The 14,225-nt window shown below is 37.0% G+C and overlaps 1 protein-coding gene across 5 annotated transcripts in view; it reads left to right on the top strand.

Moving 5' to 3' along the window:
- The window catches only part of Trpm7 (transient receptor potential cation channel subfamily M member 7), a 103,495-nt gene that overhangs the window by 51,790 nt on the left and 37,480 nt on the right, over positions 1 to 14,225 (top strand). For 4 of the 5 annotated variants that reach the window (XR_013050726.1, XR_013050727.1, XM_076570568.1 and 1 more), the window contains exons 13-20: positions 1,526 to 1,579; positions 3,114 to 3,254; positions 4,124 to 4,258; positions 5,411 to 5,691; positions 7,384 to 7,612; positions 9,372 to 9,527; positions 9,605 to 9,748; positions 11,712 to 11,840. Coding sequence is in view for 3 of the 5 variants with exons in the window: in XM_076570568.1 (XP_076426683.1) it covers positions 1,526 to 1,579; positions 3,114 to 3,254; positions 4,124 to 4,258; positions 5,411 to 5,691; positions 7,384 to 7,612; positions 9,372 to 9,527; positions 9,605 to 9,748; positions 11,712 to 11,840 (1,269 nt within the window). In the remaining 2 variants the exon portion in view is untranslated. Of the gene's footprint in view, positions 1 to 1,525; positions 1,580 to 3,113; positions 3,255 to 4,123; positions 4,259 to 5,410; positions 5,692 to 7,383; positions 7,613 to 9,371; positions 9,528 to 9,604; positions 9,749 to 10,267; positions 10,425 to 11,711; positions 11,841 to 14,225 lie in introns of those variants that run through there. The other variant, XM_076570569.1, reaches the window with a different exon arrangement.

Below are 14,225 nucleotides of genomic sequence, written 5' to 3'. Positions count from 1 at the left end.
TAGTTGCTATGGGGGAGAAGTGCAGCGTTTCTTACTATGGATTCTTGTTTGGCAGTCTGAAGCCACTCTCCAGTTTTAGAAGCCTTTCTCTATTGATGTAGCCATGTGGAAAAAGTGATGTTGGCATCATAACCCATCTTTTCTTTCCCTTCTTACCTTTTAAAAGCATAGGATCCACTTCTCACTTAAAGGATGATGTTTTATTTTGGTTTTTTATTTTTTCATTATTGGGAAATGTACATAATAGTTTTCCTTTCTTATTTCTTAAATTTATGGTTGTTGACCTTCTGGTATATTTCTTTTGGTGAATTTTTTCTTGTAAAAACTTAATATTCTTTATCTCTCTCTCTCTCTCTCTCTCTCTCTCTCTCTCTCTCTCTCTCTCTCTCTCTCTCTCTCTATTTCGTGTTAGTACCACTGGGAAGGGTAAACACTTTCTCATAGTTTTCTGTGGATCCAGTGCAAATTTAATTGAGCTATGCTATGAGGAATACTGAACAAAGCCAAGCTTTATAACTTCTAGAAAACTCAATACTAATTCATCAATTTCTACTACTTTTTTTTTACTCCTGATAGCTTTGTACTACTTGGTCATTTCTAATTGAGTTCACTACCACTGTTCATCATTTTAATTTTCTTATCTATATTTCTTTAATCTCTTTCCTTGATCAAATTCTTTAGGTTTTATAATAGCATACTTTGCTATATGTTTCTGTAGTTTAGAAATCTTTGGTGGCTGTTTAGTATCCTCACCATATAGCTTGATTGTTTTCAGAAATAGACACTGGTGATTTTAAATTTCTGATACAGGGTCTCACTATGTTGACAAGGCTTATCTGCAACTCTCAGTATAGACCAGGCTGGTCTAGAACTCATAAAAGTTGGGCTGCTTCTGCCTCTAGAGAGCTAGGGTTAAAGGCCTATGTCATTATGCTAGATAGTAGCCATATTTTCACCCTACCTACCTTTCTCACTTAGTCTTTTCATGTGGTACCTCCAACCTCAGATGCTGTGTGTGCTGAGTATATTACCTACCATTTTCTTAACACACAAACTACTTAGTAAAGCATTGATTACTTAATATGCTGGCCTGCATTTTTCTGCCTATCTAGTCTTCATTTATTGAAATTTTATTCTGTGCTTAAAGTAGCTCTCATATCCCACAGCTTTCAATAAATCTAGACCAGTTAAGAGGAATTGTATCTTCCCCCATGGGTTATAAATTTCTTTTAAATAAGGTTATAGCCTTATTTTGGTTTTATCCATTATTACCATCTAGTATAATTACACTGAACCTTATTTTTGTCCTGTCTCTTGTTAATTGGTGTAAAAATTAAAAGGATTACTCATTGATAAGAAGTTTCTCCCTGAAATATAAACCAAAAATAAAACAGTAAAAATTAAAATTGAACCCATTAGCAAGGAAGTCTTTAGAATTTGTTCAAGAGTAAGTACTATAAGTAACAAAAAGAGAGCTTATTTATTTTAGACCAAAGCTAATAGTTTCCTCTTGTTTTTCCTTAAGAAACAAGGTCCGACCAATCCAATGCTGTTCCATCTCATTCGAGATGTCAAACAGGTAAGAGATGTCTCTGTTATAGGAAAACTATACCTTTTAGTCATTTGCACTTTATTTTTGCCCTCAACACACCTAAGTCCGTTTTTAAAATGAGAATAGAAACAACAGCTTTTTGTACAAGATAAAATAAGAACTATCTTTGTCATAAGAGTAAATAACTTAGAACTGCAGAGATGGATCAGCTAGAAGAGCACTGGAGAGAACTCATTCTTTTCCCAGCACCCACATGAGGCCTAATTGTAACTCCAGTTCCTGGGCTTCTGGTCCCTTTTCTGGCTTCTGAGCAGTACGTACACATGTGATTCACAGACACACATGTAGACAAAATATTCATACACATAAATTTTTAAAAAACTTTATAATAAAGAACTTATTGTGTCCAAACCAAGAAAAAAGAAAACATGAAATTAATCCCAATTTCCTAAGCTTCTACTCATAGCAGATAGAACACAATATATTTTATAATGTTAATTGGTCTAGAAGAGGAAGGTCAATGATAGGATATATCATCTTTCTCTTATCAGAAATATCTTACCTAGAAATATGTCTCAGTGTTAAAGGACACTGAACGGTGATGATATTCAGAGCTGAAGAAAAGCCAAGTGCTTTTAACATTCATGCTAGCAGTTGTCACCCTGGATATATGAAGCATGATACCTTTCTTCTCTTGATGTTCTTTGTGAATTAGTCATTTTAATTGTTTGTCAACTAATTTTAGAGTCAAATTATTGGTGTCAAATATGGTTTTTTTTCTTCCTTTCCTTTTTTTTTTTTTTTTTTTAATTGTGAGATCCACCAAAAAAAAAATGTTATGTTTTTTTGAGACAGGATTTTTCTGTGTAACAGCTCTGACTGTGCTGGAACTCGATTTGTAGGCCTGGCTGACTTCAAACTCACAGAGATCTGCTTGCCTGTGCTTCTGGAGTGCTAGGATTTTGTTTTCTTGAGACAGGGTGTAACTATGTAGCTCTGGCTGTCCTGGAACTCACTATGTAGATCAGGCTGGGCTCACAAGAGATCTGCCTGCTTCTTGCCTCCTGAGTGCTAGGATTAAAGCCGTGTGCCACTACATCCAGCTTAAAATACTTTTTAAAATTTATTTTGTCAAACTTTGATGTTCTACTGTTAGTGTACTATTAATAAATCATTTTTCTTTTTGAGAAAGGATCTCTAAATAGCCCTGGCTTTCTTGGAACTCACTATGTAGACCAGAATGGCCTTGGACTCAGAGATCCACCTGCTTCTACCTCATGAGTGCTGGGATTAAAGGTGTTTATCACCATACCTGGCAATAAACCAAACTTCATAAACAAAAAAATGTCATTTCTGTGGTTTTTGATGTAATAATATAGGAATTATGTGGTTTTATGTAATAATATAGGAAAAACTTAAACTTTAAAGAAGTGGCCAATTTGTGATATGGACTGTATTTGGTTTCATAGTTATAGCCTCTGTGTATGTAAAAACAAGGTGTCTTTCTTTGTTAGGTTAGACTGACTCATACCATCCTGTCTGTTTAATATTTTGTTTCCAGGGTAATCTTCCTCCAGGATACAAGATCACTCTAATTGATATAGGACTTGTGATTGAATATCTCATGGGAGGAACCTACAGATGCACATACACACGAAAACGTTTTCGATTAATATATAATAGTCTTGGAGGGAATAACCGGGTATGTATAATTTTGGTGGTTAAATGTTAAGAATTAGGTATATGAGCTGAGTTTGATGGGGCATACCTATAATCCTAGCATTTGAGAGGCAGGTGCAGGAGGCTGGCTATGAGTTTTAGGCCAGCCTAGTAAGTTACAGGTTAACCAGGACTGCAGCTGAAACCCTATCTCAAAGCAACAACCAAAAAATTAAGGGGATTTCCAAGGTAGAATGATTCCCTAGTTTGTATCAGTCACTTCCTAAATTAGACGCCCAGCATCATAAAAAGGACAAAGTGTTAGTTTTATTAGAATAGTGACAGTGATAATTGTCTTTGAATGTGAGATATCAGTTGGTATAACAGTGCACACCTTTCATCCTAGCATTCATTCGGCAGAAGCAGGAGGACCTCTGTGAGTTCAGTGTCAGCCTGGTCTACAAAGAGTTCCAGGCCAGCCAGGGCTACTTTATGTCATAAAACTAAACCTGACATTCACACTAAAAGTAATTAAAATATTTTTTTAAGTTGGATAAGTAGCGTGTACGTACTTGTAATACCAGTTGCTTGGGTGGCTGAGCCAAGCTTGGCAATGTTAGAGAGAGCTCTGTCAGAGAAAGAAAGGAGACTACAGCCAGAGGCTGGATGAGTGCATTTGTTGTGATACACATGTAAACCTTGCTCTTTGGGGCCAGAAGCAAGAGTCACAAGTTCAAGACCAGCCTAGGCTACTTAGTGAGACAGATATTTCAAAAGAACAAAGGGAAGAAATCCTAAACCAACTATTTTTACACATAGACAAACATTTATAAATGTTTATAAATCATCCTGAAATTTTTTGTAACATATCAGCATTTTAACATTTTTTTAAAAATAAGCTCTCATTTTCAGAGATCAGGTCGAAACACCTCCAGCAGCACTCCTCAGTTGAGAAAGAGTCACGAAACTTTTGGCAATAGAGCTGATAAAAAGGAAAAAATGAGACACAATCACTTCATTAAAACAGCCCAACCCTACAGACCAAAGGTATGTTGTTTTATTCTTTAAAGAAAATAGGTTTGGGCTGGCAGTAGTGGTGCACACCGTTAATAGCACTCAGGAGGCAGAGGCAGGTGGATTTCTAAGTTCAAGGCCACCCTGATGTACAGAGCAAGTCCCAGGACAGCCAGGGCTACACAGAGAAATCCTGTCTTGAAAACCCTCCCCTCAAAGAAGGTTTGTAAAGCATATTAAAGATGGAAATATTTTCCTTTCTAAATTTTGCTTTTTACTAATTAGTATTATTAAGTAATAACTTGGATTTAGTGAGAATTATCTTTTGATTTGGGACTTTTTTTTTATGTCTTTGACTCTTCATTTTTCCACAAAGAAAGAGAATTATTAATTATGATTCTATTAAATTTGTCCAATTTTAGCTGTGATAATAGCCAGATTTAAAATTTTTTTAACTGACTTTAATTTTTATTCTAGTATACACAACAAAAGTATTATCTAAACTTTTACTAAATTTATATTTTATCAGATATTAGTTCAAATATTATGACCATGCCTCAGCCTTTTTGTTGAATTGACATTTTTATAAGATGAATTATAAATTATAATAAAAAAATAAAGTTTATGAAGTTTACATTATTTTGTTATAGGCATTATGAGTTGAATAAAGGATATTTATTTATTTATTTATTTATCTATTTATTTATTTATTTATTTTGGTTTTTCAAGACAGGGTTTCTCTGTGTAGCTTTGCGCCTTTCCTGGAGCTCACTTGGTAGCCCAGGCTGGCCTCGAACTCACAGAGATCCGCCTGGCTCTGCCTCCCGAGTGCTGGGATTAAAGGCGTGCGCCACCAACGCCCGGCAAGGATATTTATTTAAAAACTTCACTAAGCCAGGCAGTGGTGGCATATGCCTTTAATCCCAGCACTCAGGGAGGCAGAAGCAAACGGATCTCTGTGAGTTCGAGGCCAGCCTGGTCTACAGAGCAAGTTCCAGGACAGCCAAGGCTACACAAAGAAAATTGTCATATGGCCTTCTTAATACCACCACTACTGGTTTAAGATGCTAGAGGTCAGGTCCAAACCTCTTTGCCTAGTAGGCAGGCTGTGTCCCACAGAGTTATGTCCCCAGCCTCCTCATGTGGCCTTACTATGAGTCTTACAGTATTTTTTTTCCCTTGAAGATGGATACGGCTATGGAAGAAGGGAAGAAGAAAAGAACCAAAGATGAAATTGTAGATATTGATGATCCAGAAACCAAGCGCTTTCCTTATCCTCTTAATGAATTATTAATTTGGGCTTGCCTTATGAAGAGACAGGTCATGGCCCGCTTTCTATGGCAGCATGGTGAAGAATCAATGGCTAAAGCCTTAGTTGCCTGTAAGATCTATCGTTCCATGGCTTACGAAGCAAAGCAGAGTGACCTGGTAGATGATACTTCAGAGGAACTCAAACAGTATTCCAAGTGAGTGACATTTTAACACATTAAAGTGTTTGCCTGCATGCTCCCTCCGGTGCTGCTATGTCTTTAACAGGGATGTTAAGGGGCATATTGAGTTTATTGGTGTAACTAAGACAAAAATATTTTAGGTGCATTATGTACTTTTAAAATTTGAAAAGAAATTTGCTATTTGAAAAGAAATTTGCTATTTGATGTGTTAAAAATTTCAGAAATCAAGAAATAAATGGGAGAAGTTAAATAAGTATACATAGTAGCAATTATGTCAAGAATTCTGTTTGGAATATTAAAAAAAAGAACGAGGGGCTGGAGAGATGGCTCAGCGCTTAATAGAACTGGCTGCTCTTCCAGAGGACCTGGGTTCAATTCTCAACTCCCACATGGCAGCTCACAACTGCCTATACCTCCTGTTTCAGAGAATCCAACACTCTCATACAGACATATATACAGGCAAACACCAATGTACATAAAATAAAAATAATTTTTTTTAAAAAAGAATATTTGGTTTGAGGTGGTTTTTTTTTGTTTGTTTGTTTTTTTCTAGACAGGGTTTCTCTGTGTAGCTTTGCACCTTTCCTGGAACTCACTCTGTAGACCAGGCTGGCCTCGAACTCACAGAGATCCGCCTGCCTCTGCCTCCCAAGTGCTGGTATTAAAGGCGTGAGCCACCACTGCCTCGCTTGAGGTGTGTTTTTGAGAAATGAACTGAATTTAAACAGGGAATCCATTTTGGATGATGGAATCACAAGTACTAAAGAATAAAATAGTTTACAAGTTTATAGTTTGCTTTGGGAGATAGTGTTCATTTCAATCTGGAAAGCTAATTTTTTTTAGAAGTTTTATAATAGATATTTAGTTCTTCTTCCTGTCTCCAAGTAAAGCCAATTTTGGAAGAGATGAACAGTTGTTGCTGAAAACTCTCAGAGGGATTCTTTTTCCACTTAGTGGGAATTTACAGTTCATGTTATTTCTCATGATGGAAGTAGAGCCTAGATACATTGTTCCTGTTTCCAAGTTTAGAAATACAATGTAGAGGGGCTGGAGCAATGGCTTAGTGATTAAGGACACTGTCTGCACTTGCGGAGGACCTGGGTTCAGTTTGCAGCACCCACAGTAACTGCAGTTCCAGGGGATCTGATGCTTTCTTCTGACCTCTGTGGGCTCTGCTCACTTTCAGTGCACATACATATTCTTAGGCACACACATACCTATAAAAATTACATTAAAAATCAATATTAAAACAATAAAGGGTAGTTTAAGAGTAGTTGGTTAAAAGTGCACTTGTAGACTGGGTGTGTGTGTGTAAACTCAGTAGTAGAGTATCTTTAAAAAATTGTTTTCATTTTATGTGTTTAGGTATTTTGCTTCCATATATGTCTGTATACCTCTTGTGTGCCTGATGCCCAAGGGGTCCAGAAAAGGGTGTCATATCCCCTGGGACAGAGTTCCATACCATTGTGAGTCATCATGTGGGTGCTAGGCCCTCTGGAAGAGCTACTAGTGTGCTCTTAACTGCTGAGCCATCTCTCCAGCTCTTAATTTTTTAAATTATATTTTATTGATTCTTTTGTTTGGAGAGGGTATTAGAGTTTCCAACTAACATGCTTAAAGATGTTTGATTCTCAACAAAAACAAAATAGCCTTATAGTTTCTTTACCTGTGTATACTTTAGTGGGTTTTTGTTTGTTTGTTTTGTAGTGATTTTGGCCAACTGGCAGTTGAATTATTGGAACAATCCTTCAGGCAAGATGAAACCATGGCTATGAAATTACTCACGTATGAACTGAAAAACTGGAGTAATTCAACCTGCCTTAAATTAGCAGTTTCTTCAAGACTCAGACCTTTTGTGGCTCACACCTGTACACAGATGTTGTTATCTGATATGTGGATGGGACGGCTGAATATGAGAAAAAACTCCTGGTATAAGGTATATCTTAAAAATAATTAGATTTAAAGTATATAATGAGATTTAAAGTATATGGGGGACCCACCCTCACCTTTTCCAGGGCTCCTATGAAGATGTGAGAGGAATAAGGAATGATAGATAGAATGATAGGCCTAGCTAAGAAGAAGAAAAAAAGAGACACAGGATAGTTTCAGGAGACTTGGATCAATATTCAACGGCCCAGAGCTTTATTCAAATGGCTTTTTATAACAATGCCATTGGGTGATTCAAAAGACCTCACTGTTGCTAGATATAGCCAAGTGCAGACCCTTCCAAACACCTAGTACCCAGGCCCGTGATCCAGTCATCCCTTTATGCAGCCCTGTTGGTAAAGCAAGCTCAGATCTCACTAGGAAACCGCTGTGGGCTTCCACAAAAGTATGAACAAATTAGCCTACACATCCGTAGTAAAATGATCTGTAAGGATAATAGAAGGCAATTAGAACATGATGAAATGAGTGATTACTAATTTGTAAAATTCCAGAGCTATCATCTACTAACTTAATGTGTTACTAAAGTATACTGAATACATGTATCCATGTGCCTAGTTTATAGCATAGATTAGTGTATCAATGTATGCAGAATTTAAGGTTAAGAATTTGGGTAAAATGGCTAGTCCTTTTAGTTTGTCATTGTATAAAAAAGTAGTATCTGTATAAAAGATACTACTTTAAACTTCCTTTTTATTCTCTCTTACATCTTTTAATACAGTAAAAAATTAGAAGGCAGAAGGTTGGATAAGAATGATATGTAAAGTTTAAAAAATAAACTTTGGCTGGGCGGTGGTGGCGCATGCCTTTAATCCCAGCACTCGGGAGGCAGAGCCAGGTGGATCTCTGTGAGTTCGAGGCCAGCCTGGACTACCAAGTGAGTCCCAGGAAAGGCGCAAAGCTACACAGAGAAACCCTGTCTCGAAAAAACCAAAACAAAACAAAAAAAAAAAACCAAAAAAAAAAATAAATAAATAAATAAACTTTGGTTTATAGTTGTTTTTTGGGGTTTTTTTTTTGTTTTTGTTTTTTTATTGATTTTTAAAATTTTTTATTGTATATGCATTGGTATTTTGCCTGCCTGCATGTCTGTGTGAGGATTTCAGATCCCCTAGAACTGGAAATACAGACAGTTGTGAGCTACCATGTGAGTGTTGGGAATTGAACCCAGATCCTCTGGAAGAGCAGTCAGTGCTCTTAACCGCTGAGCAGTCTCTCCAGTTGTGGTTTATAGTTGTATAATGAATCATCATGCTATAGCATAGGGCACTTACAAGAGAGATCTCAGGTAAAATAACAACAGCACCTTCATAATGCTGAAGTTTTGCTAAAAATATTTTTCTTAACAAATTATGATTGTTTGTTTATTTATTTATTTATTGGTTTTTTGAAACAGAGCTTCTCTGTGAAACAGTCCTGGCTGTCCTGGAACTCACTCTGTAGCCCAGGCTGGCCTCGAACTCACAGAGATCTGCCTGCCTCTGCCTCCCAAGTACTGGGATTAAAGGTGTGTGCCACCACTCGGCTTATAATGATTTTATTTAAAGGACCAGTTTGTACTGGTTATTAAAGCTATGCTGTCACTATCATAATGTTAAGATGATACAGTATGTAAAGAAAAATGAATTTTTAATTTTTCCCTACAGTTTTTAGGGCAAAATGGGTAGCAATCGAAAGATATCTAATGCATAACTTGCTGTTTTAGTCTCAAACGTTTTAAAATGCAAACTTTTTGTTTCTAAAAACTCTAGGTCATATTAAGCATTTTAGTTCCACCTGCCATATTAATGCTAGAGTATAAAACCAAAGCTGAAATGTCCCATATCCCACAATCTCAAGATGCTCATCAGATGACAATGGAGGACAGCGAAAACAATTTCCACAACATAACAGAAGAGATACCCATGGTAAGGATGGAAGACTTCAGAGCAGATGTAAGTTTGTTATGAGTAAATAGAAAGTAAATACATATTTTTAATTTTAGGAAGTGTTTAAAGAAGTACGGATTTTGGACAACAGTGAAGGAAAGAATGAAATGGAGATACATATTAAATCAAAAAAACTTCCAATCACACGAAAGTTTTATGCCTTTTACCATGCACCAATTGTAAAGTTCTGGTTTAACACGGTATGTTTTTAAATTGCTATGTTCATGGTTTGGTTTGGTGGAGTTTGTTGATTTGTTTTTAGTTCTGGGGAAAGCATGGTGTTTTTAAAAGATGCTTTTTGGGGTCCGGGGGATGTTTCATGACAGGGTTTCTCTGTGTAGCTTTGGCTGTCTTGGAACTCATTCTGTAGTCCAGGGCTGGCCTCAAACTGAGATCTACCTGCTTCTATCTCCCAAGTGCTGAGATTAAAGGCATGCACCACCACTGCCCAGCCAAAAGCTGCTTTTTAGAAAACTTTTAGTCTGGAATCCATATTAATCTTCATATAATTTAGGTCACTGAAAATACATTCCTTATTAAAAGAGTATTACATTTGGCTTACTTCATGTACACTGCCAATGTCTAGAATAATAAACACTAACAAATTTTAGTTCGGATTAGAAATTAAAATTTTATTAAATAATGTAATAAGCATACACCTTTCTAAAAGAGAGCAAGTATAAGCTGATTGTGGTGGCACGTGCCTTTAATCCCAACAGGTGGATCCTTGGGAGTTCAAGGCCAGCTTAGTCTACATAGAAAGTTTCAGGACAATCTTCAAAAAACAAACGAAAAGAAGGTAACAAATGAAAAGTTTTTACTAAAAATAAAGTTGTGAATATAGTCCAGTAGTAGAGCTCTATGCTTAGCATGTGTGAGACCCTACGTTTAAGACCCTCCAGTACTTGATGGATGTGGGGAAAAATCTAAAGTAATGCTGACAGCTGGCAACATGACTGTAAAGGTAGTGAAGAACCAAATCCACAGTGTTGCTTTCTGACCTTCACATGTGCACTGTGTGACACACACACACACACACACACACACACACACACACACACACACCCCACAAGCATCAAACACACATCATAATAAACAAAAATAATCCTGAAAGGTTAACTCAAAACAAAAACCTTTGTAATTTGTGTTTTAGTGTTGTGCAGATAGCAGAAAGGTTCAGAAATAATAAGTCTGCTGCTTTAAAATGGAAGGCAGAGAGTAATCCAGATGATCACTCTCATGGCTTTATTTACAGTGGCCATTTCTTTAGTCATGTGCTCCATTGCTTTCCTGCATTGACCTTTCTCTTAATCTGTAGGAATAATGTATTGACAAAAGCATAAATCCATAGAAGAATGTATCCATACGTTGAAATGTAGTTCTTACTCATTGTTGGTTCTCTAGTTAGTAACATCTAGTTGACTGTCTTGTTGGCATCCTCTAGGAAGGAATATGTCTGACGAAACACATGAAATTAGCCTCTCCTTCAAACCACAGGCTTTGTTTGAGAAGATGATTTGGGGTTATTTGAAACAGGGAGGGCTTCATGTAGCCAGACTGATCTTGAACTTGCTATGTAAACAAGGCTGGCCTTGAACTCTTGATTCTCCTGCCTCTACCTCACAAGTGCTGGGCTTAGAAATTCCTGATGCTTGTATATGTTGGCATGTGCCACTGTACCTTGCTTGAGAGAGTGAGTTTTTATTGCCTTTCCCAGGAAAACAAAGTAATGGTGTTTGTTCACTTTTATCAGTATTAGATATTTGCCAGAGTTGACAAATGGTCTCATGTTAGGAAGAATATTTGAGTTTGTTCATTGCTTTCTTATTCATATTCACACCTTATTACCCCGAGATTAATTTATTGCATTTCTTCTGTATATGAAAATTTCTTGTTCCTTCTAGATGCAAATAATGCAAACACCTCGATTATCTGATCCCCAAATTCTGCCCCACTAATGGAAATAATGAGAATTGCTTACATTTGCATTTATGTGAGTGGCTGCTTAAAACAGCCAGCCCAGGTTGCCACATGTATAGCTGTCTTTACATTTCTCTAGCCTACCATAGCTCAAATTAGATTTTGTGTGTACATGAAAAATATCCATAATGTTTTATTTTGTAATCAATTTTATTCATGTAACTTTTATTTCTTTTTTATTAGTTGGCATACTTAGGATTTCTGATGCTTTATACATTTGTAGTTCTTGTACAAATGGAACAGTTACCTTCAGTTCAAGAATGGATTGTTATCGCTTATATTTTTACCTATGCTATTGAGAAAGTCCGTGAGGTATGTCTACAGTTTTTCTTACCGGTAACTTACGTATGTATGCAGGATTCTTTAATTTTGTTGTGTGTGGTTATGTTACTGTAATTTCAATAGTGATACATAGAAGTCTGGAGCATGTTTATTTTGCCATTATGAAAACCATGGTTTAAAAAAAAAAAGTGGTTCAGCTGGGTGGTGGTGGTACATATTTTAATCCCAGCACTCTGGAGACAGAAGCAGGCAGATCTCTGAATTCAAGGCCAGCCTGGCCTACAAAGGAAGTTCCAGGATAACCATGGCTACACAGAGAAATCTTCTCTTGGAAAAATAAACAAAGTAGTTATTACTAATTTATGTTCACTTTGCCACCATTACAAATATAATAGTTTGTCTCAGAAACAAAGCATAGGTTTCTTACTTTCTCAAGTTTCACATGATCTCTGACACTCCTCAGAAATAATGACTATGCATGTCAGTAGTCAGGTAAATAAAAGGTAGGTTTCCATTGTGCACTTATGCTGTATACCCACTCAAGTGTCCTGTGTTGCCCCAAGTCACCAGTTGGGTTTATTCCTGTGTCTCTTATTTTTCCACTTTAAAATCGTCAACTTTATAACACCCTAGGTTGGGAGAGGGAGGTTCTTTCCTAAAAAAAAAAAAAAAAAAAAAAAAAAACCAAAGGTGAGGAATGGTGGTATACATCTGTAATCTCAGCATTGGGAAGCAGGCTCAATGGTTTAGGTGTGCAGGGCATCCTCTGCTGTAAGGTGTATTTGAGGGCCTATCTGGGCTACTTGAAACCCTGTTTAAAAAATAAAAACAAACAATTTATTTACTTGTTTGTTTGTTTGTTTGTTTGTTGAGACTAAGTTTCTCTGTGTGGCTTTGGAGCCTGTCCTAGAACTCACTCTGTAGACAAGGCTGGTGGTCTCAAACTCAGAGTCCTGCCTGCCTCTGCCTCTTAAACGCTGGGATTAAAGGCATGTGCCATCACCGCCTAGCTATTTACATTATTTTATTTTATGTGTGGAGTGTTTTAACTGTCTTGGATCTGTGTATGATGTGTGTGCTTGGTGCCCACAGAAGCCAAAAAAGGGCATCAGATCTCCTAGATGAGTTTGAGGTATGTGCTGCCATGTAGGTGCTGGCAATCAAACCTGGGTCCTCTGGAAGAGTAGCCAATGTTCTTAATCACTGAGCCACCTCTCTAGCCCAAAAGACTCTTTTTTTATGTTATGAATGTTTTGTTTGTAATATATAAATATGTACTATGTGCATGCCTGAGTATTTTCTATTTAAACTAGTAGCTATATGTAGCTAGAGTTTTCCTGCCTGGCCCATGGTCAGGACAAATCTGTCATCCGCCAGTCCCACAGCCGCTCAGACCCAACCAAGTAAACACAGAGACTTATATTGCTTACAAACTGTATGGCCTTGGCAGGCTTCTTGCTAACTGTTCTTATAGCTTAAATTAGTCCACTTCTACAAATCTACACCTTGCCACATAGCTCGTGGCTTATTGGCATCCTCACATTCTGCTTGTCCTGGCGGTGGCTGATAGTGACTCCTTCTGCCTTCCTGTTCTTTCTTTTCTCCTCTCTGTTAGTCGCGCCTATACTTCCTGCCTAGCCACGGGCCAATCAGTGTTTTATTTACTAACCAATCAGAGCAACACATTTGCCATACAGACCATTCCCCAGTACAGCCAAGTGCAGACCATCTCAGACACCTGCACTCAGGCCGTGGTCCTAATCATCCTCTATGCAGACCTGCTGGGTAAAGCCACGAGGAACCCAAGAACGGGCTCCCACAGGACATACAGAATATCCCACAGCAGCTGTATTCTTGTAACACACTCATGAATAGTTTTAAGTTACTCCATGTCTGAAGAAGTAGTTAGGCATAGTATTTTCCCTCCTGCTTTGCTACTACATGTGTTTTTGAAATCTATTATTTTGTCAGCATGATTGAAATTAATTTGTTTCATGATAACATATTCATAACACTTTTTGCATGTATTTGTGAATATAGTACTGTTTGTATCTGCCTTTACTGGGAAGGGAAATTGCCTGAGAGGAAAGCAAAAAAAAAGCAGGCTTCACTGTTGGGGAACACTTTTATTTTGTAGCCATGAATACATTACTCAAAAGGTAATTGTTTTAATTACTTGGGTAGTAGATATTTTTAATAAGTTAGATATACATGGCTACTTCAACCATTGAATTATTTATTTTTTGCAAATAAGGCATCTTTGGAATGTACTACCAGTGTGTTCAAATACTGCTTTGATTTGAAAAGAACATTTCAAAAACATTTCACATTCCAGCTTCCTAGTTATATCACCTTGTTGAGCAAGTCATTCATTTATAAGAAGTCTTTTTTTGTTTGTGTGGTTTTTGGTTTTTG

The sequence above is a fragment of the Peromyscus maniculatus genome, chromosome 4 (assembly GCF_049852395.1).
Source record: "Peromyscus maniculatus bairdii isolate BWxNUB_F1_BW_parent chromosome 4, HU_Pman_BW_mat_3.1, whole genome shotgun sequence".
Lineage (NCBI taxonomy): Eukaryota > Metazoa > Chordata > Mammalia > Rodentia > Cricetidae > Peromyscus > Peromyscus maniculatus.
This window is presented reverse-complemented; position numbering and strand designations above follow the sequence as displayed.